The 26,702-nt window shown below is 32.1% G+C and overlaps 3 protein-coding genes across 10 annotated transcripts; 1 reads left to right on the top strand and 2 right to left on the bottom strand.

Moving 5' to 3' along the window:
• The first annotated feature begins 1,946 nt into the window (after positions 1-1,946).
• On the top strand, positions 1,947-13,046 carry LOC100783649 (phospholipid--sterol O-acyltransferase). 6 transcript variants are annotated; one of them, XR_005890777.1, is made up of 17 exons: positions 1,947-2,257; positions 2,838-2,973; positions 3,085-3,229; positions 3,772-3,941; positions 4,039-4,115; positions 6,399-6,612; positions 6,705-6,879; positions 7,405-7,504; positions 9,041-9,135; positions 9,386-9,437; positions 9,608-9,679; positions 10,112-10,280; positions 11,193-11,297; positions 11,378-11,462; positions 11,557-11,671; positions 11,758-11,847; positions 12,690-13,046. XR_005890777.1 is itself a non-coding variant. In XM_003521255.5 (16 exons), exons 1-15 carry the CDS (start codon positions 2,036-2,038, stop codon positions 11,837-11,839), a joined length of 1,899 nt encoding a protein of 632 aa, XP_003521303.1. In that variant the 5' UTR covers positions 1,947-2,035; the 3' UTR covers positions 11,840-11,847; positions 12,730-13,046. The 6 variants fall into 6 exon arrangements, 2 of the variants coding, with proteins under 2 accessions (XP_003521303.1, XP_006576952.1); XR_001387549.3 differs by having other exon boundaries at positions 11,378-11,671; positions 12,730-13,046; XR_001387548.3 differs by having other exon boundaries at positions 11,378-11,671.
• A 987-nt stretch (positions 13,047-14,033) lies between these two features.
• On the bottom strand, positions 14,034-19,551 carry LOC100784353 (protein NPGR2). 3 transcript variants are annotated; one of them, XM_003520559.5, is made up of 6 exons: positions 19,258-19,550; positions 18,598-18,882; positions 17,767-18,019; positions 15,791-17,007; positions 15,544-15,697; positions 14,034-14,682 (listed from the first exon to the last, which is right to left on the bottom strand). In XM_003520559.5, the coding sequence occupies exons 2-6, from the start codon at positions 18,859-18,861 to the stop codon at positions 14,372-14,374; spliced, it is 2,199 nt and encodes a 732-aa protein (XP_003520607.1). In that variant the 5' UTR covers positions 18,862-18,882; positions 19,258-19,550; the 3' UTR covers positions 14,034-14,371. The 3 variants fall into 3 exon arrangements, with proteins under 3 accessions (XP_003520607.1, XP_006576951.1, XP_040870031.1); XM_006576888.4 differs by having other exon boundaries at positions 15,605-15,697; XM_041014097.1 differs by lacking the exon at positions 14,034-14,682 and adding an exon at positions 14,690-15,440 and having other exon boundaries at positions 19,258-19,551.
• A 4,871-nt stretch (positions 19,552-24,422) lies between these two features.
• LOC102666212 (uncharacterized) lies at positions 24,423-24,779 on the bottom strand. The gene has a single exon (XM_006577641.1). It carries the CDS (start codon positions 24,777-24,779, stop codon positions 24,423-24,425), a length of 357 nt encoding a protein of 118 aa, XP_006577704.1.
• Between the last annotated feature and the right edge of the window lie 1,923 nt (positions 24,780-26,702).

Below are 26,702 nucleotides of genomic sequence, written 5' to 3'. Positions count from 1 at the left end.
TTATTAAAATTTATACAAATGTATTAAAGGTAAGTACAAATGTAATAATTCACACAAAAATTTCAAAAAACATCACTACAACTCATCACAGATCCATGATTATTTTACTTATGATTATATGTTACCCAAGAAATGTACATGAAAGGAGCATTAAGAGGATATCGGAGTAGTAAATAGTATAAGAAGAATATATTTGTATTTTTCTCATTAAAATTTATTCATGTTCTATGTGAATAAATATTCTCTACCCCTTATGTCAGGATTAAACATTGCTTAAAAGTGGGATTTGGGCTTACCAAAACTAAGATATGTCTAGAGTTAATTAATTTATTATTTCGTAACAAGAGTGAGATAAAAAAAATTATTGTATTTTCGGGACTGAAAATTGATCCTTAAACAAATACCCGTGTAGTGAAAATCAAGTGAAGAGTAAATCCAATGAGTAACAAAAAAGTTGAGAAAATCCTTGAATCTATGCTTATTTTCAACTTTCCAAAGTATTTTGTTGCTTATTACATCCTTTTTCGTCTTTGGGTGCCTAAGTATTCCCGTAAGTATTTCTTCGTTAGAACCTCACCCTTAATTTTAAGGTTATGCCTTCCTAAGGTTCTGTTGGATGAAAATATATTTATCAAGATCCATGAATGATAAATCATACAAAGATCAAACTCTTGAATAAAAAAATCTAAGCGTTATCATATAGTTTTGTATCCACTAAATTCACGAGCTGAAGATAAACATACTCAAACATTTTTTTCCCAGTTGTTTATGAGTTTCATTTTTCGAACAATTTTCCCCTTGTTTGACCCCTTTTGGATACATATATTAGTTGAGTTTCATAGTTTTGTGGAAGTAATAATAATGAAATAGTTTTCATATCTTGAATTAGTTAAAAAATAATTTAAAACTATATCCCAAAATAAAAATATCAAAAGAATAATTATGACTTATTTATAAAAATATAAATAATTAAATTAGAATTTTAAAACATAAAAGATAAAAATAAATAAAACATTAAAACATTAAAAAATAAATAAAGTCAAGATACTTTTAAGAGAAGTGTTTGTACAATCAAAAGCTGAAAGTAGTAAGGAAGTGGAAGTGAGAATTACTGTTATGGGGCAGAGGAAGAAAATCTAACTCAAGCACAGATGAGTTGAGTGGTAACTGGTAAGTGGTCCTTAACTGCAATCCACCTTTCCGAAGCCTCCACCTCCAATACACAACCCTTTATGCATAAACTCCCAATAAGTTGCCCCGTGTCTTCCATCTTTCCCCGTCTTTCACCACTGCTTTCGTTTTTCCCTTTCTAGAACAATAACAAAATAATATTATTATATCTAATATTTATACTCTTTACAAATAATAACCTCTACTATAATTGGTCCGAATACCGGATTCAATTTTTATACTTTTTCATGTATATCAAATATGTACCAATTTTCTGAAGAATAAATTACTGTTTTCATAACCGAAACATATGTAATTTCAAATAAGTTTATGAAATTTTTAATTGTTTCGGCTAAATTTCTAAATTTAATCACTTAATGTTATTTTGCTCTCTAAATATATCTTGATATCGTCATTTAAGACTTTTATTCTAATTTTGGACTAATTGACTAATTATACCAATGGGAATAAGATTTGAATACTGATTTTGATTTTGAATATGTAATAAATTCACAAGATTGTATTGAGAAGAAAATAATCAATTCACAATCTTCCATAAAATTTAATTATTACAAGATTAATTTGTATCAATAACATCTTAACAAAATTACCAATGATAATTTACTCTTTTTGTAATCTTTTAAACACCTTTGGGGAAAAAGGGTAAAAGTCCGAAGAGGCCCGTAAAGTGGAAGCAGACAAGGGCCCATTTCCGATTGGAATACAATTCAATTCAACTCCGAAAAAAAGGTCAAAAACCATTTCCGATTGGAATTTTCATTTTCATTTATTCGCAACACTTCCTAACTACCGATTGGTCAGAGTCACGTTTTTTTCATTCTTCCCTCCATCCCTCTCCTTCACAATGGCGAAAAAACCGTTACTCTGCTGGCTCCTCCTCCTCGCCGTGCTCGCCGAAGCCGGAGCTTCCGACGAAGACGGCGCCGAGCTCGACTACTCGAAGCTCTCCGGCATTATAATCCCTGGCTTCGCATCCACTCAGCTCCGAGCATGGTCCATTCTCGACTGTCCTTACTCTCCGCTCGATTTCAACCCTCTCGATTTGGTCTGGCTCGACACAACCAAAGTACGTTGCCGTTTCTCTCTCACTCTTGCTTCGTTTTTTTACGTCGTTTTGGATTCTACTGCATGAGTATCAAATCTTGCTGTCTCTGAAAGGAAAAAAAAAAGAAGAAAAATCACGAGAGATTTTTCTTTCTTGGTGATCGATGTTATTGACTCTTAATTGTGTCTGTTGTATCAATTTGTATCCATTCTATACGTGTGTTTATGCTGACGAAGACGTAGATTATGTAGATTCTAGAAGAATGCGTCTGAAAGAATATCGACGTATAAATAGTTTCTGCATTTGCTCTGCTTGGAACGTAGTTTTAGCACGGAGATACAAGTGTACAGCTAAAAATAGAAAGAGCTAGAAGAGTGAGGAGTATGATACGTAGTATGATGTGACAAAAAGAGAGAGATGGAGAGAAAAAATGTGTGTCAATGAGGTGTTTGCAATATTGAAGTGTCCATGTATAACTACTCGCTTAGCAGCGTTTTCTCCTGTGTTTGTTTTACTGTGTATGAAATTAGCTCTAACGAGCTACGATTTAAAGAGTTAAGAGTGTAGTATGTGAGAAACTGAGAATTAATATGTTTTGCAGCTTCTTTCTGCTGTCAATTGCTGGCTTAAGTGTATGGTGTTGGATCCTTACAATCAGACAGATCATCCTGATTGCAAGTCCCGTCCTGATAGTGGTCTTTCTGGTATTACAGAACTTGATCCGGGTTATATAACAGGTGTGTTTCTTTATGCTATGTCAATTTGTCAAATATGATTTTGTCCTGTATATGTTGTAGCTTTTTGTACTTTATGGTTTGCTAATGTATCATGTACATGTTTAATGGCAGGACCTCTTTCATCGGTTTGGAAAGAATGGATTAAGTGGTGTATTGAATTTGGCATAGAAGCTAATGCAATAATTGCTGTTCCATATGATTGGAGATTGTCGCCCTCCAAGCTTGAAGAGCGGGACCTTTACTTTCATAAGCTAAAGTACGTCTCTAGATCTTTGCATCAGACTTGCTGTAAGCAAGGCTGTTGTTCCCTGCAGTGATTTGGATAAAGTGCTTGCTATATACAACATTGTTTTCATTTGTCTGATTTGTATGTTTTGTTTATGGGTCAATTTGTTTCTATTATCTAATTAACTTTTCAGTGCTCAAAAGTTTTCGTAAATGTGTACATGATACTATGATAGTGATATTCTTGCTGCATTGTCTGTAAAATTTTAATTGTATGTTTGCTTCTATGTATGTCAAACCTTGGCACCTGGTCATTCTAATAATCCATATATACACAGAAAATTGGCAGGTTTACACATACAAATTTAAATGCTCTAGTATGATATTTTGATAAATATTGGTTAGCTACAAAAGGGTTGAATTCTAATAGTATCTGTACACCTAATTGCGAATGCACCTTTTAAAAAAATGCGAGTTATTTATTTATTCTTCTCAAAAAGTCAGGTGATTAGATAAAATTGTTTTGCTAGTTACCTTGACGATATTTACATAAAATTGTATTTCTCTTTGCAGAATAACATTTGAAACTGCTTACAAACTTCGTGGTGGCCCCTCTTTAGTTTTTGCCCATTCATTGGGTAATCATGTTTTCCGTTATTTCTTGGAGTGGTTGAAGCTAGAGATTGCACCAAAACATTATATCCAGTGGTTGGATCAACATATTCGTGCCTATTTTGCTGTTGGTATGATTGACTTACGTACATTTGTTACCCCTTTGGGGATATTACTGATATGAATGAATTGATATTCTGATTTTCCTTCTTTGATTGGTTGTCTCAGGAGCTCCCCTTCTTGGTGCAATGGAAACCATTGAAGCAACACTTTCTGGATTCACATTTGGTCTTCCTATATCCGAGGTTACCTTTTAATTTTTACAACTTCTCTTTTCTTTTGCACTTGCTTTTTTGTTTGTTAATTTATCTAGGCTAATGCTTGTCCAATATTATATGTCTGTTATTCATTCCGGTATTGCCAAATTTCCATAGCCCCTTTTTTGGCTTTCAATATTTCTGATACCTTCTTCTTGGGCAGAGTCTAAACTATAATGTAACTAGCAAAGGGTAAATTGTATAGTTAAAGTTGTTTATATTATATTGATTGGCATAAGCTTGCTTTGGAATGGTCTATGTATATTTATAAATACAGAAGAGTAAGTAATTTGATTTATATGAGTAGTTGACTAAAACAACACTAGCAATAAATACATTCACACGGAGTGGTTTTTTGGATGGATTTTCTAGTATAATGCTGTTTCTGCTCTATGTTTTGTGCTTCATTTGTCCAACATGCAGTTGTAATAGCTGGTGCTAAGTAGGAATGTAAATTTGGAAGAGAGAAAGAAGGTCTAGAAAGACCAGAAATCTAAATCAAGAAGATGTTACTCCATAATTACCTGATCTCTTAAATCTTAATGGTTATAGCACCCACTTACAGATTTTATTTTATTTTTTTACTTTAATAGGATGCATACAATATCTCTCATTATGCTTTTGTCTTAACTGTTATAGCACCCACTTGGGAGCTTTGCAATATCACATATCTTTAACTTTGGCATCCTGCCATTGCTTGCACTGCTTGCACATTTCATCTGCTTATAATCTAACAACATTATAGAATTTCCTTGTCCATCATTATTCATTTTTTAGTGGTCTTTTCTTTACTCTATTATCTGATTGCAACATATAAATTCGTTAATTTTCATATGTTTTACCTATTGTCATGCTTCTAAATATTCATCCACATAATGGCAACATGACATGGGATAGATTTGAAAGTGATATAATTTATGTTTGAATGTTTTTATTATAAAAGCAAGTTAGCAACAAAACTCTGTAAAAAAATTTATCCGACACAAAAGCTACCAAAAATGGTTTCAACTCATAATCAATTTATACCCAAAATCAAATTTTCAACGTGAAGCCAAGCATGTAAAAATTTACCTAAAATTTCTTCAATTAAGTAATTCTGAACTGTTGAGTTACTTCTTTTGCTGGAATCCCATATGCTTCCAAGTCCTTTCTTGCTTGTCTCAAATTCAAAACTCTTTTAACACCAAATTGCTAATAGAAAATCTTTTAGATAACATGAAACCTTCAACAATTGGCTTTCATGCATGCATATTAAAGAATATTTTTTGTAGTAAATGTCTTTGTAGTAAATATCTTTGATATTATTAGGATAGATAAATATTTCATACTTTTTATATTATTAGGATAGACACTTGCAGCTAGTAGATAGAATCCTCCAATATTTGAAGGCAAGTACAGGAAGAAGACTCTTATTCAGAAGAGAAGGTGCAATATTCACGGAAGTGTATATAGATGCAAACTATGCCGGGTTAAAAACAAAATTTAGTTGCTCGGTCTAGTGTAGAAGCAGAGTTTTGAGCTATGGCACGTGGTATCATGAGCTGTAATGGATGAAGATCATTCTTGATGACCTCAAGATAAAGTATGAAGACCCTATGAGGCTGTTTTGTGATAATAATTCAGCTATTAGTATTGCCCACAACCCTGTACAGCATGATAGAACCAAGCATATAGAGATTGACAAACATGTCATCAAAGAGAAGTTGGAGAAATGATCTTATAGCCATAGCCTACATCCTTTTGGGGCAATGAGGCTCCAATTGGCAGATGTATTCACCAAGGGACTCCTTACAATGAAATTTCAGAAACTTACTGGGAAATTTGGAATGATTGATATCCATTTACCAACTTGAGGGGAAGTGTAGTAAATTTCTTTGATATTATTAGGATGATAAATATATTGTATCTTTGATTATTTTCCTTCTTTCCTTTGATTATTTAGCCTATAAAAGGGAATCGGAACTAGTACTTCAAATAGACAGAAATATATTCAGTTCTTCCTTCCTTTTTTATTTTAGGTCTTTTTCCTAACAGCTGGCGGGATATTCCATAGAAATTAGCAACTTGATTTCTTAGATGTGCATCATAATTGTCAGGAAGTGATTGAAGTTACACCATGTTCTATCACTGTCTGAATCTAGATGTTTATCAACTCCTTGATAAACATCTAACTGCTATCGATTAATAGATGGATTTACCATGTTTACTATTTCATATGCAGTTTTATTCTTGTCTTAATGCATGCTTATCATAATTTTTTTAAGGTATCAGGGAACAGCTCGGATGATGTTCAACTCCTTTGGTTCATCATTATGGATGATGCCTTTTTCCAAGTACTGTAGAACAGATAATAAATATTGGAAGCATTTTTCTGGGGGAAGTCACGTGGGTCCACAAACATATCACTGTGATGAGCAGGAGTTTAAGACAAACTTATCTGGGTGGCCAACAAAAATAATCAACATTGAAATTCCCTCAACTCGTGGTAAGATTGATGAATCTTTTACTTTGCCAGTGGGCAATCAAGTTATGGTGCTTTTGGTCCCCCAACTGCCTAATTGTAATGTCTGTTTGCAGCATTTGATGCATATCCTTCATTCTCAGAAATACCCGAGGCCAACTTGTCCAGCATGGAGTGTGGACTACCTACTCAATTATCTTTCTCAGCTCGGGAAATATCAGATGGCACCTTTTTCAAAGCAATTGAAGATTATGACCCAGACAGCAAGAGGCTCTTGTACCTGTTAGAGAAGTTAGTGTTATCTCATTAATCATTAAAATATATTTTGCTAGAATATTTTGATCATTTTATATGAAAAGCCAAAAATTGAGACTTCTGAAGCTTCATTTTTTTTAGGGGTGCTTCTAAGAATGGCCATCCAAAAGGGAATCATCTGACTGAAAATATGTTCTTACTGTAGAGGATTGTTTTGAATATGAAACTTAAGCCCTTCTTCCCCAAAGAAAATTTTAAACTTATTTATGGATATTGTTACACTTTTGAGCTTTAATAAGGAACTGTAAATAGGGTGCTTTCATTTACAAGGAATTATGATTATGAATAAAAACATATCTTCTCTAATATCTATTGCACTAGCTGTCCTGAACTCTTGGTTTTGACTATGTTTTGTTGCTATTAGTGAGTTTTCATTTCTATTTTTATTTACTTTTTTTTTGTATATTCTTTTACTTACTACTAAGCATGTTTATATTGTTACTTGTCGTTCTACACTTCTACTATTGAACAGGCATATGCTTGAATGCTTTAATATTTCAGATCATATCTTGGCGATCCTGTTCTTAATCCCCTTACACCTTGGGATCGGCCGCCAATAAAAAATGTATTCTGCATCTATGGGACTGATTCAAAAACAAAGGTATTATTTCTCTCTACAAAATGGCTGTTATTTCTAGTGTCTGGCTTAATTGCAAATACAAAAGAATTTTATTCAAATGAAGGTTGGTTTACACACACACACACGCACGTAAAGGGTAAAGGGTTTTTACGGATTGCTTGTAAAGGGTTCATTCAAAGAATTTCATTTGGCTTAAATATGTTTTTAGTTCCTCAATTTTGGGGTTTGTTTGTTTTCATCCTCTGAATTAAAAATTGATCTTTTTAGTCCCTATAATTTGAAAAAATATTTGTTTTAGTCCCTCTGTCCAAATGCGCTTGTGCCCAAACATTGTCAGAATGAAAACGTTGAAAGGAAAACACGCATGTGGTAGGACGTTTGATAATAAGAACATGAAATTAAAGTGGGTTGCCATGTAATGTAAGCAACTTGTAATCCATTAGCTATATAAGCAAAGTCTTTAAAGACGTATGGAAAGAGGGACTAATTTTTTTTTTTTTTAAATTACAGGAACTAAATATCAATTTTAAGTTTTAGGGACTAAAAACATATTTATGCTATTTTATTTATATGAATTTAATTTAAATGCACTGACCGTCTAAAGAGTATTTACACTTTCATTCAATCACAAATTGTCATGTATGATAAGTTTGTTGACTTTTACAATAATTACCTTAAAACTCATACCTAACATGTTTTGTGATTTGTTGATAGAGTAAATTTACACTGACAATACATAAAATTAAACTCTCTTTATATATTGCTGTAGTTTGTTTTGAGTTGTGAACTCTATCGCTCTTGTGTTTTAGTTTATCATATTTGACATTGCTATTTTATTTTATTTTGAAAAAAGTAACAAATATTGGCCCAATATGTATGATGCACCTGCATACAAATAGTGTGCTTTATTTGGTTCTGAAAGCTGTAAAGTTCTCCGATCATTTAGTTCTATGAAATATCTACATTTGCTGAAGTCACATCACAAGTACCAGTAGATTTTGTGATTTGATCATTTTATATGCCTCATCATGTTTATTTTCTACCATTTACATTATTTCTTTCCCTCATTTTGGTTTAGCTGTGTTCAGAAGAGGAGGCCACATGTAGGAGGAATATACAACAAAGAAGCATTTCATAGTGTGGGAATAAATTAATAAAAAAGGATTAATCTGATCTCTCCATTCCTTTAATATTTTGAGTTCTATTGAAAATTCAAAACATTCAATGCTCTGAATTCTGGTCTTTCACATTCTAGGCTGACTTTTTATCTGTGCTATATTCTGGTCTTTGCTTCTTTGTGCTTATTGTTTGGATACTGAATACTTTCTAGTGGTATAAGGGTAACAATGGTATACTCACAGCTAAAATTATGTTTTATTTAACTATAAATTATGTCAATTAGCAAAATCTTTGTATATTAATATTTTTTTTCCCAATTGTCAACGTTTACCTGTATCCTGAAATTCTTTATTTATACAGTAAATCTTTGGGGAATCCGTTGATCAGATATAGTGTTATTGTGAATGATAATTCCGGCATCTTGACTTTAAAAAATAGGTTGGTTACTACTATGCTCCTAGCGGCAAGCCTTACCCTGATAATTGGATCATTACAGATGTCGTTTATGAGTTTGAAGGATCTCTAATCTCAAGGTAACTGTCAAATCTTTCACCCTTTCAGGAGTGTTGGTTTCTGTAGTTGTAAATGGAATCAATTGGGGAGGGGGGGATGGTTTGTTGGTTAAAAATTTTGCCATTAATTTTGCAAACTAATATTATCTTTTGATAAAGCAATGTGTACAATAGGGAAATAGTTATTGCTATTACAGTTCTTATTTGTACATATTTCTGAATATTCAATTTAAACTTAAACATGTTAAAGTGTTTTAGTCTCAACTGTCAGGTCAGGGAATCAGGTTGAAGGGAACCCTGGAGCAATAAGTGGCGATGAGACGGTAAACTTAGTTTGTGTTTCCTTTACTGTGGTTGTGATTATATTGGAATGCATAATGTATTTATCGACCATTTTTCCTAATTTTGTACTTCCACTGTTTTTGGAATTGGGATGTGTGAGCATTACATCTACATTCAACAATTGGATTACAATAAAATCAATTATTTACAGGTGCCATATCTCTCCCTTTCCTGGTGCAAAAACTGGCTTGGACCAAAAGTGAACATAACAAAAGCTCCACAGGTATTTCGCTCTAAAGATGGTGTGTGAGTAGTGTTTGATTAAGACATTAAGTGTGATTATGTTTTTTTTCAGTAATGTTTAAATACATTTGCAAACGTGTGCTATTAAATTAAATTATTAGTTTGCTGGTATGTACAATATTGAATTATTGCTGCATGTCTTTATTTAGACAGATAGGTGTGACCATGAGTTGTAAGTCATAACCACACAATTCTTTGCTGAAAATGAATGATATTGATAAGGAGAACATGCAATTTGTTTTACTCCAAGGAGACCATGGTTGTGTTTTTTTATATTTTTTATTCCCCCCTATCCACTTTTCTATGGTTTGTCATTGTATGTGTGTCACATCAGATTCAAATTTAACTTTTTTGCGTGCGTACTAATATTTGTATCACAATCTTTATATTTATCTTTGTTCGGACTTTTCAGTCAGAGCATGATGGTTCAGATGTACAGATTAAATTGAATGTGAAACATCCCCATGAAGAAGATATTGTTCCAAACATGACAAGATCACCAAGGGTGAAGTACATAACCTATTATGAAGATTCTGAAAGTCTTCCTGGAAAGAGGACAGCAGTTTGGGAGCTTGATAAAGGTGCATGGCTTGTCCTGGGAGTTGTCATGGACTAATTGATGGTTTTATTTATGACTAAAATAACAGCAACTAAATTATGAATGTCATGACTCATGCCCACGTAGGCTATGTTAATTCAGTGTAGATAAGTATCTTGTCAATTTTCTGACTGGATTTAAAAGTAAAAGGTCACAAAATTAACACTTAAAGAATTCATTCACTTAGCAAAAGAAAACCCAGGGAAAAGTTTTGGTTAAATGTATTTATTAACCCAGCAAAGGGTTATTTACCTGCACGTGCAATTATTTATTAATTTCATTATAAACTATAAAGAAAACCCTTAGTTTGATCCTGCAAACTTGTACGTGTTACTTCATCAGTCCTTCAAAAATTTAGTCATCAAATTAGTCCTCAGAAATTTAAATTGTCACCATATTAGCTCTTTAAACATTTAGTCACCAAATTAGTTTCTCAAAGATCTAAAGTATCACTATATTGATCCTTTATAAAGGATTAAAGCGGTGAAAAAAACCATTGAGTTTAATTTGATGGGAAATTATATCTTTGAGGGAGATCTAAAATGTCACCATATTGGTTCTTATGGAGGAACAAAATGGTGATAAAAATAATCTTTGAGGAACTGATTTGATGATAAATTAAATCTTTAAGGGATTAAGTTGGTGGCAAAATCTTTGGAGGATTACAGTGGTTGCAGAAAGAATCTTTAGGGGACTAATTCAGCAACCAACATTTTTGAAGGAGTAATGTGGTAATACATAATTATGAAAGACCAAATTGAGGGTTTTCTCTAAAATATAAATTTGATTTATTGATTAGTGTCTGCTACTTTTTATGGATGAGCAAGAAGTATGGTCTCAATATCTGCAAGGCTACAAGGATACATACAAATAAACTGACACAATATTCTTGTAGCAAATCACAGGAACATCGTTAGATCACCAGTGCTAATGAGGGAATTATGGCTTGAGATGTGGCATGATATCCATCCTGATGCAAATTCGAAGTTTGTAAAAAAAGGTACTTAGCACATTTATAAACAATTTTAAATAGTTCAGCTGAGAATCTCCAATTACTTTTATGACTTTATTCCATTACAGCTAAGCGTGGTCCTTTAAGAGATGAGGACTGTTATTGGGATTATGGGAAAGCTCGCTGTGCATGGCCTGAGTACTGTGAATATAGGTTATTTTCTGTCTCCTATATTTAAGATTTTGATTTATTATTTTGGGAGGAATATGATTTTTGAAATCTCAGCACACATTTCCAATTGAGGAAGAATGAACCAAATTCAGAAATAATGATAATTTCATGTTCACAAGATGGCTACTGGTTAAGTTAGCAGAATTGCAGAATTAATCATAAATCCCAACATTTTTGCATAACAAAACTTCGTAAGTTGGAAACATCTTTATCCTTTTACTTTTTTTTTTCTTTTTAATTCTTTTAATATGTCAGCTGTATCATAACTATAATGCAGGTATGTTTTTGGTGATGTTCACTTGGGACAAAGCTGCAGGTTGAGATATACAACAGCTGAATTGTTGTCACATTATTTGTAAATAATAAGGTACATTCTACAATGTTCTTTATAGTTGTTCTCCTTTATTTGGCTTGAATGTCCCCTATTATATGATTTTGAGCAGGGTAGACTTGAGAATAAGTTAGTTAAAATTGCTCAACTGTCACGACTCTCAGATTTACCGAGTCCTTGGCTTAAACCTTCAATTACTCATTCAGTCTTTTGGTTATCATTTTCTCCTTTAAAGTCATTCTCTTGACTAATCTGACTTGCTATTGTCAGTGATTTGCATAAGTAATAGACTTAATGTGCACAACTGCATATATTGCTTCTTCAATAACTTCTTTTCACTGTTACACAACTTGAGCTAAATTTACACAATCTGCCGAAGTTATTAAATTTAATTGATCAGAAACTCAAAATCTAATGCTGCTGGAAGTAGACAATTGTATCTTTTTGGGATTGTGATGGGCACATCTTGTTCTTCCACACAGCCACCATTAATAATACTTTTATTTGCTTCTTCTTAAAAAAAGAAACTCTATCTTAGATAGAAGGCACATAAACCAGTGGGTGCAAGGCAAAAATAGAACATAAAAAGGCAGTGGCTCAAAGTGTCTATATATATGCAATAAGAGTCTTACCAAATAATAATAAGAACAATAACAATAAAACAATATTTTTCATAAGGCTTTGCATTATGAAGAAACGTATATTGGTAAAAGGTAATATATATTGTTCTCAGGAATGTCAAGAATCTTGCTTTCTATTCTTATCTGACATTTCATATCTTCAGTATGTGGTCATAATATTATTTGGAACTAAAATCGTATGCATAGACTAATGGTGCCTTTTTTGTCTCTGTTTTTACTGTTATTTCAAACTTTCAGTTTTTTCACCCCCGGTGCTGATATGATTACCTTCTGGCAGTGTTTTCTACTGGATGACACGCTACATATGAATACCAGAATTACTCCTTCATACAACCATGACTTTTGGAGTTTGGCCATTCTTTAACTTTGTATACTTGCATGGGCACTGCATATGAATACCAGAATTACTCCTTCACTTCCCACTTAGCCATCCATGATAAATAATTGGCTAGAATTGTGGTGGATCTGTAGAGCTATATTGTTCAGTTGGTTGATAGTTTTCATGATCTAGAAACATACAGGCTATAGTGATATGCTAAATCCATTGTTAAAAAGTTGACACGGGAAGTGAGAATACAAATAGTGTAGATGACAGTAGTGAAGCTGAAAACTTTTGTTCTCTGATTTCGTAACAATTACATTCTTTCTCTACAATTTGTCCTACTACTTCTCTTTTACTCCACAAATATGTGCTTAAACTTAAAGCTCTGTCCGTTTAAGATGTATGATTCGAAAATTGATGATTATGTCCTAATTGTTCAGTTTGATGTACGCCCCTTACCAGGAAAGGCTAAACAATTTTGTAACGTTTTGATAAGCTCGTTTGTGAATAAGATTCTTTTTCCCTATCTGCTATCCTTTTGGTTTTATGGTCTACCGGATCATTTTTTATGTTCCCCCTCGACACTGTTAGCGCAAACTAATAGTTTAATATTATAAATGTATACACTGTTAGTGCAAACTAATAGGTTAAATTCCAATTCTAAACTTCCCTTGTAAGTTTTTTATTTTATCGTGCCCTTATTACATACTTCGGTTGAAACTGGTACTGGACTGTGTATGACACAGAATATTAACAATAATAGAAATTGTTGTATAGCCGAGGAAATAAACAAAAATAAATTTAAGATTATATTTTAATTTAAAATCTTATGATTCAAATTTCTGGATCTTTATTCATATATTGTTCAACTTTTTCATGTAAAATTTCAACTCACTCTTATATTTTAACAAATATGTTGAATTGGATCGTGAACACTTTTTTACAATATTTTTCTTTCAAAAGTGGAGTCTAATCCATCAGGAACACGTCATCCCCTGTTCTTGTACAGTTTTGATGGGTTGTTTGGGTACATATTACCTTTAGGATGTGTTTATTTGTATAGAAATAAAGTGGAAAATGAATAGTAAAACACATATTTTTACATTTTATTTTAATTTAATTGGATGCATTCCATTGTATTTAATGCTAATTTTATTTAAAATATTTTTTAAGACAGTGCTAATTGTTCAACCTTTAGCGAGAACTAAGAGAGGAGGACAAAAAAAGCAGCAGCTCACAGTTACAAACAAGAAAAACCAAATCATGAAGCATGCTTTTCTTATTGACCTTATACCGTCGTCAGGTACACATGGAAATTATACATGAACAATGAGTGTCAGTAACACATTCACTAACACTCTTTTTTAACACATTCTTCTATTGCTTAAAATTTAGGTGGATCCTACTAATTTGTGAACAAGACCCACCAAATAGAAAATGAAACTCACCGGACTTTTAACTAACAGGAGATGTATGTCACAAAGAGTGTTAGGGAAAGTGTTGTTGATACATGAATATATATATATATATATATATATATATATATCATCATCATCAAAAGCGTCAGATTGAATAACAAAAATGCTTGCAGAGTCAGTCATCTGAAGGGTTCAACCGGAGCGGATTCTTCAAGAGAGTTTGCTGTCTCAAAACATTCTGCAGCTTCTAGAATTGTACCCTCATCCTTGTGAAAAATACCAAGATTATACCAAGCAGAAGCATTAAATCTGTCATGCCGTAGTGCATCCATCAGAAAGCTTCTGATAGCAGGATTTGATCGATTACTGCACCATCTAAGAACAACCGCAGCAGAGATCAAGCTAGGGACATGTCCAGGATCAATGTTCAAAGCATCACGAAAAGCTTTTAAAGCCTCTTTGTAAAGGCCCTTTGCTTCGTGCATTGTACCTGTGAAATGAAAAAAAAAAAAAAAAACCCATTATATGCAAATGTGAAAGTAACTAAAATTAAATTTACTGCTTAATGGTAAAATGAAGCAGATAACAGTATAAGCAACGCAACCAAAGCCCACTAAAAAGTTTTCGGCAAGATACGTAAAAAGGGCTCCAAAGCCTTCTTTAAATGACCTACTAAACTCTGTTCTCACGCATCAGTACACTCACTCATCCGATTAATGATTACAAGCATGAAAGGTTTATCAGTGTAAAAACTAAAAAGTCTTCCATCTTCATGAAATTCAATAGTGAAAACATGACAAAAAAAAAATCCTATCGAAACTATTTTATTAAGGATCCCCCTGATTCAGGCTGGAAGTGAATGAGAATACAGATAGGCCGGAACATAAACTAATCAAACAGTACTCTCAAATATCCAATAACACCAACCGTTGCCAAATATTATCCATTAACAATTCAACCAGAATAACTTCATGCTTTATTACTTACTAGTTAAAGCACCACTGAGCAAGTGTGTTTTAAAGATGCCACTGGGTGCACATCTGCAACTTTTGCCGAAGGGCTATTAATAAATTTTGAATTATGTTTTAGTTGTGAATTAAGCATAGTCTAGTTTGTTTTGTCATCATAGTCTGAAAATTTGGAGTATGGTAGACCTACGCATTTGTTTAATAAGGCATGCTTTGCTTCACACCCAAGCTCTGTGATCTCTTGACACCTCACAGCATCTAACTTGTTACATAGCTTGCTCTAAATAAAGGATACTATTAAGAATTAGACAATATCTGCAAGTTGTTTCCATTGATGTCCTTTCCAAAAATCATAAAACTCAAAGATAAAACATATTAATTACCTATTGCATGACATCTAGAAGCAGAGTATAGTTTGATGGCCTTAGATTTCGAAAGACACACCTCTGCATCATGCCACCGTGACAGACTTATGTACACAAAAGCAAGATCATGCCATATTTCAACTTCCATGCTCCTAGCATGATCTATGTAGTCCTGTTACAAAATGTATGAGAAAAAAGAGGTAAGCAGAAAAACAAGCAATGTCTCCTCTGTATTATAAATCAATCAGCATTAAAACCAACAAACCTTATACAGCTTCTTCTTTGAACCAAAAGTTTTTCTCTGAACTAGGAGAATAGCAAGAAGCTGAGTATATGTTTCAATGGCACTCTTCAACTGGCCCTGTGCTATTTGTAGTTTAGCTTTTGTTCGCAGTAACTCTCCTTGATCCCATATTCCAGTCTGATTCAAAGCTTCATTGACAATAGATTCAGCGTCCAAAAACTGTTTTTGAGCTGATAATATCCGGGCTAACAATAACCATCCTTTAATATTAGACCCAACTTCTAAGTTTAGAAAGCATTTTGCATAATGAAGTGCAGCATCCAACTTCCTTTGCTCTGCACATTCTAAGCTCAAGTAGTATATTACAAGGGGGTTACTCATTTTGGTCACTTTGCTTGCAGTTTCCAGAGAATGAAGTGCCTCAGATTGTTTCTCAACCCTCTCAGAATTAGAAATATCAATTTTTGAGTGTGCTGAAAGTGAAACACCAAGTAAGCAACTGGAAAGACTTTCCAACCGATCACATCTTCCATCCAAGTTCTCAAGCACTTTGCGAGCTAAGCTTGCCCCATCTTTTGCAAGATCAGGGTTCTCACTACAAATCTTAGAAGCCATTAACAAAGAAGGAACATGTTTTGGGTCCTCTCTACTACTCAACAATTTCCTAAGAAGATTCAGTGCTACCAAGTCATTACCTGCGCCATAATAACAAAGAGATAAGGCATGGTATCTTTCTCTTCGATTGATAGTCCCAGGGAGTAATTCTTCCCATTGATGGGCTAAAGTTGTCAAATCCCCTGAAACAGATAGAGCAAACGAAAGGTGATCCAAAATTGACGGATCCCATTCAATTTTATTTAAAGATATTTTTCTCAGCAAAATCATTAAAAGAAGTATAGCCTCTTCTAAGTTGTTTCTGGGTACAAACGAGCTGTCCATATGGGAACGAAGATTTGAAGGGATTGCTTCCCCTCCACTATATAGAAGAAAAACAACAAATTCTTTCTGAATCTTTGCTATGGTTTTTGCATCAAGATTCCATTGGTGAAGGAGTGCACGACGGTAAGACAAAATAACATCACGGGGAGAATCAGCAAGTTTCCACAATTCTGGAAGTAGCTCAACTACCTTACCCAAAGTCTCCTGCAATTTACCCTCGTGACCAAAGTTTTGAGGCAAGCCTTCAGGTAAAGAAGACTCAACTATGTCCAGAATAACTTTACAAGTTTGGGCAGATTCTGCAAGAAGGATTGAAAATATATGTTAGACAACATTTTATCTTCCTTATGCAAATCCTTAATTTTAAAATTTCCCTTAAAGGGAAGAATGGCCAAAGCTGTCCCCTTTAAAATAAATTTTAAAACTTGGGTCAACATTCAAACTTCTTTTATCTTCCTACATAAAACCTAAGTTTTAACATTCAAGATTCTGGGGTGTTTGACCATAAGTATAAAAATACTCATGTGACAATCAAAGCAGAAAATCCCAAGTCAAGGGTATACAAAAAATTGATGCTTTTTCTATTTCTAGTAAAAGCAGAAGTAGAAAAATTGTTTGAAGTCAATTTTTTTGTGTATTTTACAAAGACCAATCAAACATTCCATTTAAACATGAATGGAAGATTATTTAATACAATTATCAACTCAAGGGACAGACCAATGGGGTATGTAGGGTGAAAAAATATGTCAAGTTAATCTGGAAAGCTACTATAAGCCCCACTGCTATGGGAAGAAATTCCAGAGGAACACTCTGCATAGCAGGTGCATGACAATGATTAAATTTGCACATTAACTCATAGTTAATGCGAAGAAATATAGCAGTTAAAATTAACAGCATGTAACAGAAACTAATTAATGGAAAACAGGGCAGATGACAGATACAAGTCATGTCATCGTGCAGAATTGCAGATCAAAAAGAAAATATGCATGAAAAGCCACAGGTTCCTTGAAGTTAAAGAACAAACTGCAAATCTATTAAGAAACAGGCAGTGAGGGTACCTTTAAACCTCCCCAGAACCTGCAAACATTTTGCTTTTAGGAAAATTGCTTCCAACAGTAATCCAACCGTGTATATGGACATCGGAGGCGTAGCATAATAATGGGAATGTTTCTTATGATGTTCTCTGCTTTTGGCAAGGGAAATTTTCATCTTGGAAGTCACAGCACTTATATTTATCCTCTCATAAATACGTAAAGCTGCTTCTATATTCCCTTCCTGATATTCATCTTTTCCTAACAAAGCTCTAGCTTCCTGCAGATTTCAGTCATGTAGCAGATCATATCAAATCCAAACGTTCAATAATTAGATTATCAAACAATTACACACGTCAGCCATGATCTGAAAGTAACCACGGTTCTGTTAGCGAGAAATTCTTAGGTGGTCTTGGTCCCAAGTAATCTCCATTTGACACACAATTGAGTGTTATTAATTCTTTCTCCTAAACGGAAAAACTTGCATATATGTCACACATGATTCTTAGGCTGAGACCTTTGGTACCTGAAGGTCTGAGACTACCTAATATTTTTCCCTGATAGCACACACATGATAAAATGAGATAAGAAGAACCATTCCGTTAAATAACCAACAGTTGAATGGACACTCAGAGCTCTCAACTATCCACAAATAAAAGTGAACACAGAAAAACCTGAAAGTAGTTTATAAAATATGAATAACCTAACAAAAAATCAACTGACTTGGATGTCTCTGGAGTAAGCAAGCAAGAGCAAATCATACATTTAAAGTCTAGTCTAATTAACTACTAATAAAAAACTAAACAATTCAGTGTATCATCAAAATGGACAACACAAAGGATTTTGAAAGAAACCAACCTCATTGTCCATGATATCCATGATGCCACTCTCACGCAAGGACAATTCAGCTTCATCCATGTTCCCAGAACCCGACCCCATCTTCTCAATTTCTCCGTCGAGGCCAGAACGCCCACTCGCCGTTGAAGAATAAAACTCCGTGATTGCAAGAGAATCCGAGGAAGGAACCGTTTCATCTTCTCCTCCTTTCTTCAACGGCTCCCTCAGGCACATGCACTTCATCATCTTCTGCAATCTCCTCCCCTGCTTAGCCCTACTCCCCATGATGCCGCCTCCGCAACAACACTGTCACACATTGAATTCGATTCAAAACCACAATCACCACAGTCTCCTAACTCTTATTTCAATTAATTCACACCGAATTTTCTGATTTTGATTTCATAATCAATTCAGTTTGATCAGTTTCCTATTTTAGGTTCGATTCGATTCGGTTTTAAATAATAAAAAAAAAAATCCTTATAAGGTTAGATTAGACCGCGAAGTTATCGGAATTAATCAACCAGACCAATTAAAATAAAAGTTAAATACCGTCACAAAATTGAAATTCACACACAAATCCTCAATAAATACAGTAATAAAAATCACAATAATTATCCTAGATAGATTTATCGGTGAATTCGGCTGAGGAAACAGGTAAAGAAAGAAAGAATAAGGAATTGCCTTATGATTATAGAGAAAGAGAAAAAGCAGAGAGTTGAGGAATGGCTGGGGACAGGAACAGTAACCGCCATTGCAGAGTGTTTTCTACGATGGAAGAGAACCTTTGAATGCTTTGAGTCAATAAAAGCATTGAAAGCTTCATTCTCCTCTTTAGCTTTTCCTTTTTTTAATTTTCTTTTCTTATTTATTTTTTTGTCATGGGAAACTCGGTAACTGCGACTGGTGTGTGTTTGCGTTCGCTATGAGAGAGATTGGAGAAAGTGGGAAGCGTATGCGAGAAGACACGAATTTCACAGATGGTTCGAATCTCATATATGTCGAAAGTTCGTTTTGTTTATGGTAGGTCCCACTCTGCTTTTATAACTGCGGAGGAGGCGCCAAGATGGTTGCCTGCCACGTGGCATGCTCTTATTGCTGTGTGCGCTGACACTGGAACGCCCACTAACTATACTTTGTCCTTTCTTTAACACCTACTAACCATTAACAACCCTCTTCTAATTAATTAATTGAGTTGACATAGGAAAGAGAGATTTTGATGACAAAATTTCTCCGGTTTTAATATCCTAGTCTTTTCTCACGGACAATGACAATTTTTGTCATCAATTTATTTTGTTTTACTTTGATGGCAATGATATTTTTAAAATCATCTTATTATGCTCGAATAGTAGTAATATAAGTTGATTTTATACATGTAAATGATCTTTATAAGTTGTTACCTTGCTTTATTTGTTTGACTTACAAGTAATAAATTCAATTTCAATTCTTAATGCAGAATCAATTGTTGATCCTTTTACCGTAGTAGTGGATGTGGATGTTGCCCGACCTTTTCTCTATTAAGCCTTTTACTCCCTTGTTTCTACTTTCTATGCTTCTGATTAAGATCTCGTTTTATACCTCCAATTCAAAATAATTAGGATTAAGGAATATGGTAATTGGTAGTCACTGTACAGGATTTAATGAAAAATTTACAAGTTTGGTATTGATTTGAAGGTTCCCTCTATTATTATTTTTTTCTTATCTGTGAACTTAAAGGCAGTGTGAGAGAATTTACATTAGGTTAGATTTGGTTCTCCATTAGGTTCCCTCCTTTTCAATTTTTTGAGTCCCTCAATACCTTGTTTGATAACTGGTAGAAGTATAGGCTCATCATTAGTTGTTGCTCATTTATCTTGGCCATTGATAGGGGTAATAGTTTGGTCATAACATAAACATGTCTCTCTATGGTTGAGTCTATGCATATACCTCTCTAGAATTTCATGCTCCTAAGTAATGATTAGCCACAACATGTCTACATAAAATCTCACTTGATTGCTACAAGTTTCATGAACATGAATGACAATTAAGGTCTATAATAAACTTATCAATTCACATTATATGTGTCGCCTTAAACTTTAATTTACCAACCCAATTGGTTTGTAACGATCTTATATGTTAGTGAAATTTTTGTTAGTGCAAAGGACTACTAGGTGTGGTCTTAGGTCAAGATGGACTAGAATAAAAACTGTTAATTTGTATTTCTCTCCCTTAATCTCCTTCCAAATCATTTGATCGATTTAACGTTTTATAACATTTTCTCTACTTACCTTTTTCATACAAAAACTGTGTATCGTCCTACTAAATAAAATGAAACAAGTTTTTGAAAAGGATTTTGGGAATAAGCCCATTGCAAAGGAATGACTCGGGCCATAGGCAGGCCCCATTAAAGCTCTAAGAGGCAGAGCACAACACTCAGTAGGTGGATTATGCAGAAAATGAATTAGATGTTGCTTCCTGCACTCCCAAAGTTCAGACATAATGACATTAGCGGCGAAACGACGGAAATGGGGTTTTTTTTTTTTCAAAATTACCAAGTGGACTAAAATTTAAATTAATATTCAGAAAATAATAAGTCTAGGTTACCTAGGACGTGTGAATTGAAAGCTATAAACTATGTTACTGTTTTTTTTTTATTTTTTTATTGAAGTCCTAAAAAACTTTACGATTTCAAATTTTTTTAACACGATTTTAAAGTTACAAGGGATTTTTTTCCTTGAAGTCATAAAATACTTTACAGCTTCAATTTTTTTTATAAAATGACTTTAAAGTTGCAGGAGTATTTTTTTTATTTTTTTTTAAAATCTAAAACTATTTACAACTTCAAAGTCATAAATAGTTTTTTACTTAAATTATTTAATGAATTAATGTATGTTTTCTTTAATATTTTTTATATTGTTTTATTTAATATTATATATATTTTTTGTATATTATTTTATTTAATATATTTTCTATATTTTTTACTAATGTTAAGGATTATATTTGTTTTGTAAATTAAAAAATAATGCAAAAAACTTAAATTTAAATAAAATATTAAAATGTACTTTGTTTAACAAAAATATTAAAATATTTTGTTACTAATATTTACAAATAATATTAACCTGCAATTTATCAAATAATATTATTTAAAAAATAATTTTTAGAGTTATCATTAATTAAATTAATAATTTCGTACAATAGTATTAATTAATTTTATTTTATAAATTATTTTAATATTAACAACAGAGAATGATTTAGTGATAGAAATAGTTGTTAAAATAAAAATAGCATAATATATTAATATAAAATAAACAATACAAATTAAACACAAGCATAAAATTAAAAAGTAGAAACAATATCAATTGTCAACTTGCTTATATGAACAGTTACTATGATTATATTATTCAATTCTACGATTATTTAACAACAATATTAGTCATCAACTTTATAAATATTTTAATATTTTTATTTAAATTGAAGTCTTTTACACTGTTTTTTTTAGTTTACAAAACAAATAATAATCTTTAATATTAGCTAAAAATATATAAAATACATTAAATAAAATAATATACAAAAAGTATAGAAAATATTAAATAAAACAATATAAAACATATAGAAAATATTAAATAAAACTAAAAAAGACAACATACATTAATTCGTTAAATAATTAAATAAAAAATATTTTAAAAAAATATAAAAAAGACTCCCATGACTTTAAAGTCATATTAAAAAATATAAAAATTGAAATCGTAAAATATTTTACAATTTTAATGGAAAAAGAAAAAAAATTCTTACAATTTTAAAGTCATGTTGAAAAGAAAAATAAAAATTGAAGTTGTAAATCTTTTGCAACTTCAATAAAAAAAATAACATAATACAGTTTAGGATTTTCCATTCAGAATAACTTATAGTTTATTCCTTTCTGAATATTCATTTAAATTTTTTAATTTTACCCTCATTTAGTAATTTTGAAAAAAAAAATCACCCCTTCCCATCATTTCACCTGAAATTAGTAGTGCATATAGACAAACACAGCAATAACATATACAAGCCACTTTGCTTCTGTGTTTAAGTCAAGTAACTGTTAACTAGCAAAAATTTGCTGATGTCACTTCTTATTTAATGGGTTTGATTTATGATTTTGTAGTTTATGATGAATTGTAATCAATAATGAAAAAAATATATATATATTACTAAGTCTTGATGCTAAGTAAACAAGCAGTATACAGTTACCTCCCGCCATAGCTATTGATACAGGCCGGTCGCATACATAGTGCCTTTACGTAATAGATACAGGAATTGAATTGCCTTAGAGAGAGACTAGGTCTCGTTTCCATGGACGCTAGCTCCTCCCATCAATGGAATCAATGTAGATGGAGGAACAATCTATGTTCTACAAATCATTTCAGCTTAACTTCGAGTTTTTTTACTAACAATCAACTACTTTTTCACCTTGTAACCTATATAAGCGCATATTTAACATTGAGAGTTGTCTTGATCCTGGTGAGCTTTAAGGATCCAATTTGCCTAAACTTTTATATAACAAAAAAGAATACAAGTGTCTCATGAATGCATTAATTAAGGAATTAAGGAATCAAAGAGAATTTTTTTCTAAAAAAAATGTATAAACTAAATAACAATGATTTTAAAAAAAGTTCAATAAAAGAGAATCGAATTGAAAAGCAATAAAAGGAATTATTCACAAATTATTAGTTTAATTTTGAATAAATTGTGATTAAATTGGTATTATTTAAATTCATATTTTTAATAGTATATAGTATTTTAAGTAATAAAATAATATAAAATTATGAGACATGAAGATACAAAGAGTTTCACGTTATAAAACAGTTTTGTATTATCCCTCAATCATAAATAATCATTTAAATTATTCCAAAATAATTATTTTAAAAATTATAAATTCAAATTAGTTTTCTATACTTGTTTTGGTTTGATTTACACCAGTTTTACACAGGTTCTTTACCGATTTCCAATAATCCTTAAAAGTACCAAATTTTAAAAAAATACCAAACCGGTCATTACCCTAATTTTCGGCAAATCGATGATTGTCCTGATCCAGTTTTTAAAATAATATTAAATGGAGAATACAAAAATTATGCAGTGCATTTTTTAAGTAATAACAAATATTTAATGAAACATATTCGATACTGTTAAGTTTTAACAATACTCTAGGAGACCCTTAATATGATATAATTTTTCTAGTAAATACTTTTATACTTGTTTTCTTAACCACTGTAAACTCATTAGCATTTGTCATAATTCTCGCAATCTAATTTGTCTTTCATTCATAGTTGGCCAATTCTTCACCACTTATTAATTAAACGCATTTACAAACGTGGTCAAGACTCAAGGCTGCTGTTTTGGATTTCACTAATAAATTATAATTATAATAATATATAATATAACGAGGAAAGAAACGCGGACACACCCGAACAAAATAATAATAATAATACCCCTTCAAAAAATAAACAATAATAATAACTCAATGAATTTCTTCAAGAATAAAACATTTATAAACAAGAAATATGGGAATCCAAGAATCAAAGTTATTAAAAGTCACCTGTCATTGGATACATCATACATCAGCCTGAGATATATAAACAAGCGGTTGCATGCATGGATGCCCACATGGCAATGGCATACGCAAAAGCAAAGCCACAAATTTAATGCAGATTTATTAGTTCTTCGAAAAAAGAAAGCAAATAAAAAAAGGATTTCAGATTTCATTTTCTTCGCCACTCCCATTACTTTTTTCTCCTATGGAAGTCAATACGTTTTCATTTAGGAATCTATAATAGATACCTTTTTTGGGGTAGTTCTTAAGAAGTCTATGTTTTTAATGTTGATACATTTAATCACAACTTTAAGAAGTGGGCCAATTGGGTTGGGTTCACAATTTCGCCCAGGTGGGCCCCATTGGTTTTCAACAAGAGTGATAGCTCTACGTACCTATCGTACTTCTGCTGCTGCGACTCCTTTCGCGGGCTCGGCGCCTGGCCCATTTTCCGGCCCAACAGAGTCCCTTTCGTCAGGAATTCATGGGCCAAGTACCCAGCCAGGAGCATATTGGTCGGCACTGGGTTTGGGCTTTTATCGCTGGGCAATTTGGTAATTGTGGGCGAGGATTTGGGCCTTGGGGAAGCCTGATCCCTTTCCTTCCGCTTAGAACCGCTACTATTGCTCAGTGGCACACGGCGAGAGGGAGGACGCATAGTTTTGGTACTCATGATGCTTCTCTAACAGTAGTGTGTGTGTTTGGGAACACGTGATTTTGTATTTGTACCAACCGTGATCTCGGATGAGAAAACCAAACACACACTAAGTAGTTGCACACGTCATCGTCATAATTAAAAAAAATGACAAAATTTCAGGCTTAAGAAATATAAAAATAAGGACCAGCAGCCGTTTTTTTTATAATAGAAAAATGGGTGTATGGGGAAATTGTTGAGAGTGAGAGGGCAAAAAGTAAAAATTAAAAAAGAAAGGGAGATAATGGAGGTATGAGGTTGAAATTAAAGAGGAGGAGAATGAAGATTGTTGCCGGAATCTGGGTATAGGTGGTGGTGTGATCACTTAATTTTGAGGGAATTTATAAATAAATAAGAGAAATGAAAGAAAAGTGAAAATTGGAGAGGAATAGAATAGAAGCGATGTTAACGAGGTAACGTTAAAGAGCAGAAGAATGATCAGGCAGCTAAGGAGTGTGGTATTTATATTGGTTATTGCAACCAAATGCCCTTGTTGACTTGCGTATATTACAATAATGCCATTATGCCAAGCGGTGCTAAGATAAGTTTTTTTTGGTAGTGTTAGTACTTAGTACCACTTTTTTTTTTTTTTTTTATAATGCACACTCTATTTTCTTAACATAAACTACAATTTATTTAAAATTGTAAAATTATAAGTAGAGTGTATTAAATGAGGAGTGAGAAACCAAGTGATTCATCAGTATGGTGAAATTAAAGTTTGATTCTTAATAAAAAAAATATTTTTTTTGTAAAGTTTTATTTATTTTTTAATTGAATTTGGATTATTTAAGATTTTTTTTCTTGACGAAATAAAGGGGTAAAAAAAAGTGAGAGTGGTTGAAAAAAAATGAAGAGTGTGTAAATTTGTGATTTCTCTGACAAATTTTAGTTAATAGAAAAAAGTATTTAAAAGTATGTTATTAATATTTTTGTTTTGTGGATTATTATACGCACAAAACTTTAGATACATTTTTATGGGTTATTTGTGTTTTCCTCTAATTAAAATTGAAATTTCATTTCAATAAATTATGTAATAAATTTTGCATTAAAATATTATACATATTACTAAATTTGATTAAATAACAATACAAAAACAGCATCTACAAAATCGTATCTATTTTTTTTAATATATCATATATTTCAAGTTTTCTAATATCAGTTTCATTTTTATTGAATCATTTTTATATTTATCAATCCATCTATCTTCTTTTATTTTTTTTCTTCTCTCTATCTCTTTCTTTCTTTCTTCAACCAGTACATCTCAAAAGTCAAATGTACATTTAACATTTTCCCTTTTCTGCAACTATTTAGTTTAGATTATTTTAGAATATAATTATTTATATTTATTTTTTAAAAATAATATTTAAATTTTGGGTTAAATATATTCTTATCTCTAAAAATATAAATGTAATATTTTTTTATATTTGTATCTATAAAAAACTATTCATTTATAATTATGATTTAGTTCTTCATTAGAAATAAAAAACATATGAATGAGGAATTAAAACCATATAATTTTGTCATATGAAAAAACTAAAACGAATAATTTTTATAAAATAAATAAAAAGTAAATATATTTAGAGAACAGAAACATAACTAATTAACTAATTTTTTTTACAATAAGAATTATCAAGCATATTTGTAATCTACAAAAGTATATTACACCAACCTTTTTTTCATGATAAATTGGCCCGATAAACAAGTTGTAAATAAGAAAATAATAGATGTAAAATCATTAGACATCTATAATAATAATAATGGAGCTCATTGTTGGAGGCATATTTTGTCAAATGTTGCTCCCACAACCATTCCAGCAAAACTCAACATTTTGAAAAACATACCACTTTTAGTTTTCTCTATTCACATAAAAGCTTTTGAAATCAGAGA

Source organism: Glycine max, chromosome 3, assembly GCF_000004515.6.
Source record: "Glycine max cultivar Williams 82 chromosome 3, Glycine_max_v4.0, whole genome shotgun sequence".
Taxonomy (NCBI): domain Eukaryota; kingdom Viridiplantae; phylum Streptophyta; class Magnoliopsida; order Fabales; family Fabaceae; genus Glycine; species Glycine max.
The sequence above is the reverse complement of the archived record's forward strand: the minus strand, read 5'-3'. Positions and strand labels throughout refer to the sequence as shown.

Excerpts from the sequence above, each read along its gene's own strand:
- LOC100783649 (XM_003521255.5), top strand. The coding sequence starts at position 2,036 with ATGGCGAAAAAACCGTTACTCTGCTGGCTCCTCCTCCTCGCCGTGCTC. Across the intron at positions 6,613-6,704 it reads TGAAATTCCCTCAACTCGTG|CATTTGATGCATATCCTTCA; the intron begins GTAAGATTGATG and ends GTCTGTTTGCAG. Across the intron at positions 9,680-10,111 it reads ACATAACAAAAGCTCCACAG|TCAGAGCATGATGGTTCAGA; the intron begins GTATTTCGCTCT and ends CGGACTTTTCAG.
- LOC100784353 (XM_003520559.5), bottom strand. The coding sequence starts at position 18,861 with ATGGGGAGTAGGGCTAAGCAGGGGAGGAGATTGCAGAAGATGATGAAG. Across the intron at positions 18,020-18,597 it reads TGGATATCATGGACAATGAG|GAAGCTAGAGCTTTGTTAGG; the intron begins GTTGGTTTCTTT and ends TGAAATCTGCAG. Across the intron at positions 15,698-15,790 it reads CAAAGAAGAAGCTGTATAAG|GACTACATAGATCATGCTAG; the intron begins GTTTGTTGGTTT and ends ATTTTGTAACAG.
- LOC102666212 (XM_006577641.1), bottom strand. The coding sequence starts at position 24,779 with ATGCGTCCTCCCTCTCGCCGTGTGCCACTGAGCAATAGTAGCGGTTCT.